The sequence below is a fragment of the Macrobrachium nipponense genome, chromosome 37 (assembly GCF_015104395.2).
Source record: "Macrobrachium nipponense isolate FS-2020 chromosome 37, ASM1510439v2, whole genome shotgun sequence".
NCBI lineage: Eukaryota > Metazoa > Arthropoda > Malacostraca > Decapoda > Palaemonidae > Macrobrachium > Macrobrachium nipponense.
In genome coordinates, this window is record NC_061097.1 from 32,669,716 (window position 1) to 32,684,715 (window position 15,000).

The 15,000-nt window shown below is 36.9% G+C and overlaps 1 protein-coding gene across 1 annotated transcript in view; it reads right to left on the reverse strand.

Annotated features, from left to right (window-relative positions):
• The window catches only part of LOC135209091 (potassium channel subfamily T member 1-like), a 695,006-nt gene that overhangs the window by 116,620 nt on the left and 563,386 nt on the right, over positions 1 to 15,000 (reverse strand). The window contains 2 exon segments of the mRNA XM_064241685.1: positions 6,876 to 6,934; positions 6,937 to 6,977. Of these exon segments, the coding sequence (XP_064097755.1) occupies positions 6,876 to 6,934; positions 6,937 to 6,977 (100 nt within the window).

The following is a 15,000-nucleotide window of genomic DNA, read 5'->3' on the forward strand; positions in this document are numbered from 1 at the left end:
TTTTGGGGAAACTTTAGGGCTACGTTCAAGGATTAACTTCACTCACTTTAACTTTACTTCTTCGGATTTTGTAGGTCTACGTTAAAGGATTATCTTAGCATACTAAAATCATTACTGCTTTATTTCTTTGGAATTTTTAAGGCCTAAGTTTGAGGTTGAACTTCGTATACTAAAATATACCTTTTTTCACGTGGGCTTATGACTGTTTAAAAAGGTTACGTGTGAATATTTCAGGCCTAAGCGTATGACATGGTCTTCCGTAGGCCTAAAAGTGCTGGAGTTCATTGTTTCGTAATTTTTCTCATTTACAAAAATATACTGGATATTGAAGTGTACTTTTCACGACCTTGGGCATAATTAGTTCTAGATAATCGACTATACACAGATGATTAAAGTCGATTATCAATTATTGACAATCAACTATAAATAGAACCAGAGAGAGAGAGAGAGAGAGAGAGAGAGAGAGAGAGAAGGTAGTGGCATTTTCTCCTGTCATCATTATTCCAGTGCCATCGAAAAGGTCTCTAGTCTCGTCTTTCAATCAATGAACTATTTTTAATATTCAAAAGTCCACACACGAACTTCAACCCTCCGATATTTATGGTTTTAATATTAATATAGGTTAAACTACCATGTTAATAGCTCCAATACCTTCAGTAATAATAATGACTACTATTATAATTAGATCTATTATCTGGTGGTTTTTGGGAATTGCACTGCAAAGTTGTCACTTTTGTTTTAGCTAAAATTCGAATTATAGCTATATTATTATTTTTTTTTTTTTGCTCTATCACAGTCCTCCAATTCGACTGGGTGGTATTTATAGTTTGGGGTTCCGGGGTGCATCCTGCCTCTTTAGGAGTCCATCACTTTTCTTACTATGTGCACCGTTTCTAGGATCACACTCTTCTGCATGAGTCCTGGAGTTACTTCAGCCTCTAGTTTTTCTAGATCCTTCTTATTTCTATTTTCAGATCTTGATACTTATCCATTTTTTCCCTCTCTTTCTCTTCAACTCTGGTGTCCCATGGTATTGCAACATCAATGAGTGATACTTTCTTCTTGACTTTGTCAATCAACGTCACGTCTGGTCTATTTGCACGTATCACCCTATCTGTTCTGATACCATAGTCCCAGAGGATCTTTGCCTGATCGTTTTCTATCACTCCTTCAGGTTGGTGTTCGCACCACTTATTACTGCAAGGTAGCTGATGTTTCTTGCACAGGCTCCAGTGGAGGGCTTTTGCCACTGAATCATGCCTCTTTTTGTACTGGTTCTGTGCAAGTGCCGGGCATTCTCTTGCTATGTGGTTTATGGTTTCATTTTTCGTATTGCACTTCCTATTTTATTATTATTATTATTATTATTATTATTATTATTATTATAATATCTGGTGGTGACTGGAAACTGCCATGTAAAGTTGCCACTTTTGTTTTAGATAAAATTAGAGCCTTAGCTATTATTATTACTATTATTGTTATTATTATTATTATTATTATTATTATTATTATTATTATTATTATTATTATTATTAATTATTACTATATCTGGTGGTGTTCGGAAACTACAATGTAAAGTTGCCCTTTCTGTTGTAGCTAAAATTAACACCTTAGCTATTATTATTGTTATCTTTAATATAATTATATCAGGTGGTGTGTGGAAACTGCAATGTAAAGTTGCCATTTGCGTTTTATCTAAAATTAGAACCCCCAGTTATTAATTTCACGATAATGCTTTTGTCTCTCGCGTCAAATTAAAACTTTAGCTGGCAACAGCATCGCATTTAATGACCCAGCATGCAAACCAAATTAAGCAAAGCGTCATAATTGTCTCTTAGTCCGCGCGGTTAGTTATGGGCAGCGTGGCGCCTCAAATTCAGATAAATGGCTATTGGAAACCGTGTCAAGAACAGTGGGCGTGGCCTGTGTGTTAACTTACAATGAAACAGGTAACCTGTTGCCATTCGTTTCATTCTGACCTGATCTTTCGACGATTTGACCCTGATTTTATTATATTTACTTTTGATTTGATCAAACTGGCAGGTGTTTTATCTAAAGTATTGACCTTGACTTACTTCGCATGGGTGATCGTGTATTTATTTGCGTGTGAATTTGGAGCAAGAACAGTAATGTCTCTCTCTCTCTCTCTCTCTCTCTCTCTCTCTCTCTCTCTCTCTATATATATTAAATATATTATATATATAAACATATATATATATTTCATTTGTTCATACTTATTTGCTAGTTCATTTGAGAGTTTACCTACTCAATGTTAATTTGAAAAGAGGACCAAGGTTATATAAATTATGTACGCATGTATAAAAAATAAATTATATACTATAATATATAGATATATATATATATATATGTATTATAATATATAGGTATTTATATATATAGTTACGTATTATATATAATATTATATATAAGATACATATATATATATTAGATATATATATAATATATCTGTACATATCTAATAGGAATTCCATCGCATTACCAGATCAACTCAAGGCTATTTAAGCCCTAATATTGGCCTACGACATAACTGAACAGATACATTCTAATATAAACAATGAATAATTACATGCGATAAAAACATAGTTAGCAGATACCATATACAAGCATATTCACCGCTCATATAAAAATATGGCTCATTATCTGTAAGAAAAAAAACCTGAAAAGAAATAAAATGAAAATAAACGCTCTAAATAGTAATAAAAGGAAATTTATCACACAAAAAAACAAGCGCATGAACAACGTTAATTAGGTCAGGTCAATAGCAAAAAGTCAACCAGAGAGAGAGAGAGAGAGAGATGAGAGAGAGAGAGAGAGAGAGAGAGAGAGAGAGTAGAGAGAGAGAAAGGTAATATATTCCCTTCACAAACCGTAGAAAAAAAGACCTCGACTCTACAGTAAAAGGTAGGTGGGAATCAACAGGTTCCAGAGCGAAAGTTTCTTATTCTCTCTCTCTCTCTCTCTCTCTCTGACCAGGGTTAATGATCTGTCATTCCTCTTTCCGTCCGAGTAAGAAAAACTCGATCTTGAAAATACGAAATGAGAAAGAGAGAGAGAGAGAGAGAGAGAGAGAGAGAGATGGAGAATCTACACTTTCAAAAAGACATTAATCCTATCTTTCGCTCTCCCTCTCTGGGAGGTAGCCAACAGGTGTGAGAGTCCATCCTCTCTCTCTCTCTCTCTCTCTCTCTCTCTCTCTCTCTCTCTCTCTCTCTCTCTCTCTCTTCTCTCTCTCTCTCTCTCGAAGTAGGACGTATAATTCACTTGTTCTTGTCCTGTTGTTTGTGTGGAATGTAGTGTTTGTTTGTTTATTTGCCTAAAATATAAACAATCATTTGTTTGTTTGAAATACTAAAAGTGTTTTGGTGTTTTAAATGTAATATAAACAGTTGTTTATTTGTTTGTTTGCATATTAAAAGTTTTTGGGCTGTTTGTTTGTATGGAATATGAAAAGTTGTCTGTTGGTTTGTTTGAAATACGAACAATTGCTTGTTTAAAACAGGAAATTTTTTTTTTTAATTTCTGTTTTTGTTGAAATTTTAAAAATAGTTTGTTGGTTTGCTTAAAATATAAAAAATTGTTTGTTTGCCCTAAATATCAGTTTTTTGTTGGATATAAGAACAGTCCCTGTATGTTTGTTTGCCTGAAAGAGAAAAAGTTGCTGGTTTGTTTGAATATAATATATATATATTTTTTATATCAAAAGAGAGAGAGAGAGAGAGAGAGAGAGAGAGAGAGAGAGAGAGAGAGAGAGAGAGAGAGAGTTTCTCACACACTAACTCAAAAGCTAGAGTAATAGTCATATTGAGAGAGAGAGAGAGAGAGAGAGAGAGAGAGAGAGAGAGGAGAGAGAGAGAGAGAGAGAGAGAGAGAGAGATTTAGCAAAGCAGGCGTTACGTCAAGCTTTTACGTAACAGCAAAACGTCACCTGACGAGGAAGTCTTCTCTACAGGAGTGCCACGCCCTTTGCATGGCAATTACTCCTCTACTTGTAATGACTGCACTGATGGATATGCTTTTAAGCTAAATATTCTCTGCTTATTAAGAGAGCTATTCTTATTTTCTCACTTTATTTTCTCCACGTCATTTCTTCCTACTTTTTTGTAGCTGACTTACAGAATTGAAAAATAGGATATATATATGTATATATATATACCTACATATATATATATATATATATATATATATATATATATATATATATATATATATATAATATTGATTTACTGAGATTAGAGACGGTACTTAAACGTCCCTATGGTATTATAATAATAATATCATCATTAACAACAACAGCTATAATATAATAATAATAATAATAATAATCAATAATAATAATAATATAATAATAATATATAATAATAATAATAAATTTATCATTTAAAAAATTTATACATCAAGGTATCATAAGAAACATCTAACTATTATCTAGAGAAATCCCCTAATCCTTCTTCAGAGGAATCCCCCAATCCTTCGCAAGAGAAATCCCCGCAATCCTTCTCGAGAAATCTCCCATTCCTTCGCAAGAGAAATCCCCACACTCCTTCTCGAAAAATCCCCAATCCTTCATGGAAGTCCCCGATCCTCCTTCAGAGGAATCCCCAATCCTTCCCAAGAGAAATCCCCCAATTCTTCTTCAGAGGAATCCCCAATCCGTCTCAAGAGAAATCCCCAAATCCTTCTCAAGAGAAATCCCACCGGATTTCAGTAACATCCTACGAATCCTGACACTCCTACTTGGATTCCTCCTCCCCTAAACGCATTATCCTCGACTCGGGAAATTTAATTTGGCAAAAAGCGTCGACCTGGACCCTTTTTTTTTTTTTTTTTTTTTTTGGGGGGTTGAAGGGAGGAGGGGAAACTGCACTAATGCACAAACCCAACTACAACCCCCTTTCTTGTGAGGTTATTCAACCCTACGTCTTTCTTTATATATATTTCTATAACAGTCCTATTTAAAAGTTACAACCTCAACAATATCACTAATCTGCCTACTGGCATCAAGCCATGGCTAAAACCCCCATTTCTTATGAGGTTATCCAACCCCATTCCTAGATAACCCCATTCCCAGTTTCTTAACCCTTTCATGGAAGTCAAAACCTCACCAAAATGGTAGCTGAGGGTCACTTCTAGATGAAATATACAGACCCAACCCCCATCAAGCTCAAACCTCAAGTTAGGGTGGTGGTCCCCCCACCCACAACCTCTCATTGTAACCCCATCCAACCTCACCAAACCATCCCCTCCTCTTAGATGAGTTTCCTGCATCGAAAAATAGATAAAGATCCAACTCCCAACCTCAAACCTCAAGGGGTGGAGGGAGGGTGGTACCCCACCCTATCAACTTCACATTGTAACCCCATCCAACCTCACTAAACCATTCCCACCTCTTAAATTAATTAATTGCACTCGCACTGAAAAATCCTTTTTAAATAGTTTATACAGAGAGAGAGAGAGAGAGAGAGAGAGAGAGAGAGAGAGAGAGAAATATCTCTCTAGTATTCAATATGCATAATTTAGTCCATTGTTTTAAATAGAAGTAAAGAGAGAGAGAGAGAGAGAGAGAGAGAGAGAGAGAAATCCCAGGATCTGATTCAGAGGATGCTGAGCTCGTAGGATATCTCTCAGGATATTTCTGAAAGCTCTCCATTTGTATCCTTTGAAAAGATGCTGACGATTTTAATCTGACTTTTTTTTTGTGAATGCAAAGAGACGCCAGATAAGGTGATGCTGACGTCAGCTAATAAATAAAAAAGATATTTCTATATATATATATATATATATATATATATATATATATATATATGTATATATATATATATATATATATATATATATATATATATATATATATATATAGATTTATATGCAAAGATGCGTGCTCGTTCTTTATTGCATTTTGAATTAAATTATATTTCTTCTCTCTCTCTCTCTCTCTCTCTCTCTCTCTCTCTCTCTCTCTCTCTCTCTCTCTCTCTCTCTCAAGAGACTATTTCAAGAACGACTAACTTAGGAAAAACCGTAAAGAAAAACATATCTTAAGAAAAAACGGTCGTATGAAAATATTATCCGAATAAAAACTATGAAAACACTATCTTAGGAAAAAAAAACAATCTCAAGAATTTACTTTCCAAAGAAAAACTATCCCAGGAAAAGAATATTTTGCGTAATACAATCTTGAGGGTAAACTGTATCTTGGGGGAAAAACGATCTTGAATAAACCATCTCAAGAAAAACTCTCTTAAAGAAAACAATTTTCTCAAAAACTATCTTAAAGGGAAAATATTATCTGGAAGAAAAAAAACTATCTTAAAGAAAAAACTATCATAAAAAACTATATGAAGAAAAAAACTATCTTAAAGAAAAAACTATCATAAAAAACTATATGAAGAAAAAAACTATCTTAAAGAAAAAACTATCATAAAAAACTATATGAAGAAAAAACTATCTTAAAGAAAGAACTATCTTAAAGGAAATAAACCATCTTAAGAATAAACTATCTTAAAGAAATAACTATCTTCTGAAAAAACTATATGAAGAAAAAGCTATCTTAAAGGAAAAACTATCACAAAAAAAAATTTAAGAAACTATATTACTAAAAAAAAATCTCTAAATCATGAAAAAAAACTTTAACAAACCATCCTAGGAAACGAAACTACCTCAAGAAAAAATATCTTGAAAAATAATACTCTTATAAAGCCATCTTAAGAAGGAAACAAAAAAACTACCTCAAGGAAAACCTACCTAAAAAAAAAAAAAAAAAAAAAAAAAAAAAAAAAAAAAAAAAAAACAACAACAACAACCAACAACAACAACAACAAAACAACAACTACAACAGCAACAACAACAACACTTACCATGAGGCACGAATTGGGTCATCGTCGATGAAGACTCTGACGATATAGAGGACACAGGGTCAATAGTTTTGATGAGGAGGTTAAATATGCGGATACGGAGACCTGGAAAAAAAACAAACACGGGTTTTAGAATAAGTTTTTTTTTATAAGGGAGGGATTTTTTTTAAAAAAGCTAATAATAATAAAACAGGCTTCTAGTGGACCTCTGGACTCGACCTACCAACTAGAGACGACATTGTATAATATATATATAAAAAAGCATTAAATTTTTTGTATCAAAATAAATAAATAAATAAATAAATAAATAAATAAATAAATAAATAAATAAATAAATAAATAAATAAATAATAATAATAATAATAAAATAATAATAATAATAATAAGCAGAGAAGGTCCGTACAGCCCTGGAGAAATGGTACGGTAGTGAGAGCCGCAACCCCGCCCCCAGGATAATATCAAGCTGTATTATAAAGCCTTCATGAGTTCACATTACCGTGAAGAAGAGGACTCAGTCAAAAAAATTATTTCTGAAAATGTATCCCCGACCGACGACACCAAAAATATCGACCTAATTATCTACTACCAGAATCGGAGGACGCGCGACCTTATTATGAAAAATAACCCCTCTCCACAGGTACGAGACCCCCTGAAGCAGACGCATGTGGTGTACCAGTATACATGCCCAGTCCGCGGTTGCAGCGGCGCCTACGTTGGTATGACTACCATGCGCCTGTCGAAGACTCTCATGCCACGCCCAGAGGGGGCTATCAAAACATCACGCACTCACCAAACATCAAGAGGCCATCTCCCGGGATGTGATCATCCAAACACGAAGATCTCGGGAAGGGCCCCTGATGCCCGTCGGTTACGCCTGCTGGAGGCGCTTCTCATCCAGCAAGTGAAACCTACACTAAATACCACGCAGGAAGAATTTCTCCTCCTACGAGTATAGAAGACCTGCCACCAACAATGACACCACCGAGCACGACAACTCCACGGAAGACAACGCCCCCGAACGAGATACTCCTGCAGCCAATCATAATCAAGTTAGCCGTGACGTCCCGCAGCATAGCGAAACGCCCATCGACGTAACCGCGCCGCTAAGGAGGTCTAGGTGGCTGCAGGACTTACAATATCGCAACCATCAACGCATGGAAAGTGGCTTGAGACCCGGTCCAAGCCACCAATGAAAACGAAGACCTACCGCCACCAGCCAATAGTAGATCAGCATGGGGCAGACCCCCTGCTGTCAACTCCAAATATAAACGAGGACGGACACCGCTTCAAGATCAGTCCACCCTCAGCTTCCCAGCCCGAGGATGTCTGGCAGCTCCAGACGAAAGCTCGCTTGCTTCAAGAAAGAGAGAGAGAGAGAGAGAGAGAGAGAGACATATATATATATATCGTTAATGACTTTGATAACTATGGTATCATAGTTTATCTGTAAATTCAAATATATACACCAATTTTGACTCTGTATTTGATCATGACCTCCATAGGCGCTCTACTGCCTGTCTAAGTAGCACGGAAAAGCCGCTATTCGGAAAATAGAGAAGAATCTCTACAAGTGTAATGCTGCTGAAGTAGCCATTACTTTTAATAAAATAATAATAATAATAATAATAATAATAATAATATAATAATAATAATGTGGCGCGTGGAGGAGGTGGTTAGGTCGTCATAGACCTAAGTCAAGTTAAGCAACATTGGGGCTGGTCAGTCGTTTGGATGGGTGACCGCTCTCCTCGGCGTTGATTCCTGTAAATGAGTACCTATCCCTGATGGGGTAGGGTCCAGCTATGGGTTAAATAGCAAAAACAAAAACTCAGCAATGATGGAAAGAAATTAAGGAATAAACGACAACGACGTAATGGAACCTCTGGCAAAGGCAGAGGAGCCTCGTCGGCAAACCAGGTATCAACCCAATTGTCAGGGGGAAGACGGTCAGGTACTTGGAGGTCGTCATCCAGCAACTGATCACCACAACGAGAGTAATCAACAGCCTGAGATTGGAGCTACAGAGGCAAAAAGGAAGAAATGGACAAGAGAAGAAAATAAGGAAATAAATGGAGATGCTACATCAGAAGCAACCCGACGGAGAGAGGATATAGAGAAGATTGGTCACATCTGGAATGAGAGGAATACACCCCCCAAACAGAGCAGAGGCTGGCAGACCAAGTAAGGAACATAAAGAAAAAGAACTGGCCGCTCCCCGACCCACGAAAGAGAAGAACTGGAAAGGGAAATGTCACACGACAACGAATTACACGAAGACGAACTGAGAGACGATGCCACCAGAAGACGACAGGGAGGATGAAGTATCAAACAACGACCACACAAGAAACACCGACGAAGTAACAGAGAGGACGGAATGGGTAGAAAAGATTATACAATGGATGAGGGCCAGATACAGAGAGAACAAAGATCCCCTCCATGAAAGCCTACAACACCAAGAAATTAAAGGAGAAAACAAGTGAGGTCAATGAAATAATGGGCCTAATACACACCACCAGTATCACAGAAACAAATAACTTGACATATGCAGGAGCAAGATTAGTAGCAGAACGATGTGGGGATTCGAACAACCACACACCGTCACAACCAACCCAACAAGAAACCAAAACAGCAACCTCCTTGGAAAAGGCGCCTGGAAAAGCAAATCATGGTGATGAGATCTGACTTGAGTAAACTGAAAGAGATGGCAGAAAAAGGCTAAGAAGCAAGAAAACAAGGGAGGAACTCAACGAGAAATACAAAGTACAAGAGAGGGGACTAAACAACACAATAGAAGATGTAAAACAGAGGCTTAAGGCCAAAGCACACAAGATCCAACGGTACATGAACAGGAATAAGGGATACCAACAGAACAAACTATTCGGAACCAACCAGAAAAGACTATACAGCCAACTAAGAGGGGAAGACAACCACCCAGAAATTCCTGAAGCCGAACCAAGTAAGAGACTATGGGAAAACATATGGAGCAATCCGGTATCACACAACAAACATGCAACATGGCTCCAGGAAGTCAAGGAAGAAGAAACAGGGAGAATAAAACAAAGATTCACAGACATCACGACAGACACAGTCAGACACCAACTAAAGAAAATGCCAAACTGGAAAGCGCCCAGGTCCCGATGAAGTCCATGGATACTGGCTCAAAAAACTTCAAGGCCCTACACCCACGAATAGCAGAACAACTCCAGCATTGTATCTCAAATCACCAAGCACCCAAATGGATGACCACAGGAAGAACATCCTTAGTACAAAAAGACAAGAGTAAGGTGAAATATAGCCAGTAACTACAGGCCTATCACCTGCCTACCAATAATGTGGAAGTTACTAACAGTATCATCAGTGAAAGGCTATACAACTACCTAGAGGAGACAAACATCCATCCCCCACCAACAGAAAAGGTCTGCAGAAGGAAGTGTAGGGGCACAAAAGACCAGCTCCTGATAGACAAAATGGTAATGAAGAACAGGAGGAGAAGGAAAACCAACCTAAGCATGGCATGGATAGACTATAAGAAAGCCTTCGACATGATACCACACACATGGCTAATAGAATGCCTGAAATATATGGGGCAGAGGAAAATACCATCAGCTTCCTCAAAAATACAATGCACAACTGGAATACAATACTTACAAGCTCTGGAATAAGACTACAGAGGTTAATATCAGGAGAGGGATCTTCCAGGGCGACTCACTGTCCCCACTACCTTCTTCGTAGTAGCCATGATTCCCATGACAAAAGTACTACAGAAGATGGATGCCGGGTACCAACTCAAGAAAAGAGGCAACAAAATCAACCATCTGATGTTCATGGACGACATCAAGCTGTATGGTAAGAGCATCAAGGAAATAATAGATACCCTAATCCAGACTGTAAGGATTGTATCTGGGGACATCAGGATGGAGTTTGGAATAGAAAAATGCGCCTTAGTCAACATACAAAAAGGCAAAGTAACGAGAACTGAAGGGATAAAGCTACCAGATGGGAGCAACATCAAACACATAGATGAGACAGGATACAATACCTGGGAATAATGGAAGGAGGAGATATAAAACACCAACCAGATGAAGGACACGATCAGGAAAGAATATATGCAGAGACTCAAGGCGATACTCAAGTCAAAACTCAAACGCCGGAAATATGATAAAAGCCATAAACACATGGGCAGTGCCAGTATCAGATACAGCGCAGGAATAGTGGAATGGACGAAGGCAGAACTCCGCAGCATTTGATCAGAAAACCAGAAACAATGACAATACACAAAGCACTACACCCAAGAGCAAATACGGACAGACTATACATAACACGAAAGGAAGGAGGGAGAGGACTACTAAGTATAGAGGACTGCGTCAACATCGAAAACAGAGCACTGGGGCAATATCTGAAACCAGTTGAAGACGAGTGGCTAAAGAGTGCATGGGAAAGAAGGACTACGTAAAAGTAAGACGAAGACCCAGAAATATACAGAGACAGGAGAAAGACAGAAAGAACAGAGGACTGGCACAACAAACCAATGCACGGACAATACATGAGACAGACTAAAGAACTAGCCAGCGATGACAATTGGCAATGGCTACAGAGGGGAGAGCTCAAGAAGGAAACTGAAGGAATGATAACAGCGGCACAAAGATCAGGCCCTAAGAACCAGATATGTTTCAAAGTACGATAGACGGAAATAACATCTCTCCCATATGTAGGAAGTGCAATAGCGAAAAATGAAACCATAAACCACATAGCAAGTGAATGCCGGCACTTGCACAGAACCAGTCACAAAAAGAGGCATGATTCAGTGGCAAAAGCCCTCCACTGGAGCCTGGTGCAAGAAACATCAGCTACCTTGCAGTAATAAGTGGTACGAGCACCAACCTGAAGGAGGGATAGAAAACGATCAGGCAAAGATCCTCTGGGACTATGGTATCAGAACGGATAGGGTGATACGTGCAAACAGACCAGACGTGACGTTGATTGACAAAGTCAAGAAGAAAGTATCACTCATTGATGTCGCAATACCATGGGACACCAGAGTTGAAGAGAAGAGAGGGACAAAAAATGGATAAGTATCAAGATCTGAAATAGAAAATAAGAAGGATATGGGAGATGCCAGTGAAATCGTACCCATAATCATAGGAGCACTAGGCACGATCCCAAGATCCCTGAAAAGGAATCTAGAAAAACTAGAGGCTGAAGTAGCTCCAGGACTCATGCAGAAGAGTGTGATCCTAGAGACGGCACACATAGTAAGAAAAGTGATGACTCCTAAGGAGGCAGGATGCAAACCCGGAACCCCACACTATAATACCACCCAGTCGAATTGGAGGACTGTGATAGAGCAAAAAAAAAAAAAAAAAAAAAAAAAATAATAATAATAATAATAATAGGCTTCTAGTGAACCTCTGGACTCGGCCTACCAACCAGAGACATTATATAATATACATAAAAAAACATTTAATTTTTTTGTACCAAAATAATAATAATAATAATAACAACAATATAAGAGGTTTCTAGTGGACCTATGGACTCGTCCTGCCAACCAAAGACGAATTTATATAATGCAGATAAAAGAAAATAAAGCATTTGATTTTTCTCACCAAAATTTTTGGTAAAACAAACAAACAAAAACAAAAAATATTTTTGCTAAATAACTTGGCTTATGATTAAATATTCCAAAGAGCTGAAAAATCAATAAAGGAAAAATTATTTTCTAACGGAAATTGGGTTGGATGGACTAACCATTAAAAACATAAATAAAAACAAAAAAAAATCACTGTTATGGAGAGAGAGAGAGAGAGAGAGAGAGAGAGAGAGAGAGAGAGAGAGAGAGAGAGAGAGAGAGAGAGAATCAATGAAAAACTGTATTTCCTCAAAATCAACTTTATATAAAAAGGGCATAATATAAAAATTGGCCTGCGGAGAGAGAGAGAGAGAGAGAGGAGAGAGAGAGAGAGAGAAACTAGTCATTAGCAAGGCAAAGCGGTTTTGTCAGTTACCAGGAAAACAGAAACATAAAAATGCAACATAAAACAGAGAAAAAAAGTGTATTTTCGACAATATATAAACTTCTGTTGGTTCGTGAACTCACTGGAATAATACAAAGGAATATTCATTACGTAAATGGAATTATTATTATTATTATTATTATTATTATTATTATTATTATTATTATTATTATCATTATTCTAAGAATAAAATATTATGCATTGTCTAAATGGACAATTATTATTAATATTATTACTTAGAAGAACAAAAGATAACATATTATGTAAAGGAGATTATTATTATGTTGTTATTATTATATTGTTACTATAAATAACAACAACTACATTTATTATAAAATGGTTACTTCAAACCATAAGTGTGACCATTACCATTTATCTCGAATCAAATTAGTCTTCGCTACATTAAGCTGTAGAATTAGTTATACATATACATACATACATGACATGCACACAACACACACAGATATATATATATATATATATATATATATATATATATATATATATATATAGTATATATATATATATATGTATATATATATATATATACACACATATATATATATATACATATATATATATATATATATATATATATATATATATATATATATATATATATATACACGAAACTGGCCTCTGAATCATCACGTATTTAGCCAATTTCCAATTTGCTGAGGTTCAATGTTTTCCAATTAGCAATACAAAAAACCTTTGAAAAAATATACCCATTTAGTGGAAAATCAACTGATTCCCACACTATAATATATTAACAGAATCATAAAAAGCTAATTTTCCATAAAAAAATCTTTCAGACCGGAAAAAATACAGGAAACAATAAAGGCGAAAATAAAATTTGAGCAGACGAGAGCAATCTGGCAACTAATCACCCAAAATCTTCTCTTAATCTTCTCTTAATGATCCTACTGATAAGCAATCACCAAGCACAAGATGAAACTGATTTTGGGCCTAATTAAACCTAAGTGCCGCCATTATCGTTTTGACAATCATTACGAGGAACTGAATGATTCTTCGGGAAGTTATCGTACATCTTCATCATCCTGTGATGAGGGCAAAAGTTATCGTACATCGCCATCACTGGTACAACTGATGACGTCATTTTCACTTAACGGGTAAGTGTAAAGCTGTGTTTTGTTGTGGTAATGGGCAGTTGTGTGTGTGTGTTGTGTGTGTGTGTGTGTGTGTGTGTGAGTTTAGGAAGAAATAGCATCATTAGATAATCTCAGAAATGGAAGAAATAAAAGGAAGAACCAGAAGTATATTTCTTTAATTAGTAGAAAATCAGAGTTTTTTTTTTTAATTATTCATCTCCATAATACCATCCACTCAACTCTCTCTCTCTCTCTCTCTCCTCTCTCTCTCTCTCTCTCTCTCTCTCTCTCTCTGATCTGGCTACTAAAGCCCTCAAGGCCTCATATTCTATATTATATCTAGACCTCAGCTGGTTGGGACGAGTCCACAGGTCCATACAGGACTCTTAATGAAACTCATCCCTGGCTTCGAATTTGATCTCCGTAACAAAGGAACCCCCTCCCCCTACCCCATCCCAAAAATAAATTAGGGTCCCCCCCATTCCCCCCTGATCAGTGCCTCCTTTGAACTCCTTAGCTGCGCCCAACTCTATAAATAAAACTCTATACACATCCTATAAATACAACCAGCGACCCCCAATTTGACCCACATGGGGACAGAAGGATCCCTGTGACTCCATTAGAATATCCTTGATGAACTCGTAGGACACTGGGTTAGGGATCTGAAGGCCTGGTATGACCTCGAGGGTAAGCGGATATAGTAGGTACGCCAAGTAGATATGTAGGACTCTAAATAGATCCCGGAAGAAGGCAGCTGGATACGATGCGAGTCAAGAAGGGGATTTAGGAACGATAGTGTATATAGGAATGTAAGTAGACAATAGTTACACCGGATGGGAAATCAGTAAATACAGAAACGTACGTGGGTAAAGGAACGCAAGTAGAAATATGAATTGAAGCAGATATAAGAACGTAAGTGGATATAAGAATTGAAACAGATATAGGAACGTGAGCGGATATAGGAAAGTAAGCCGATATAGAAATGTAGTAAGTGGATATAGGAAC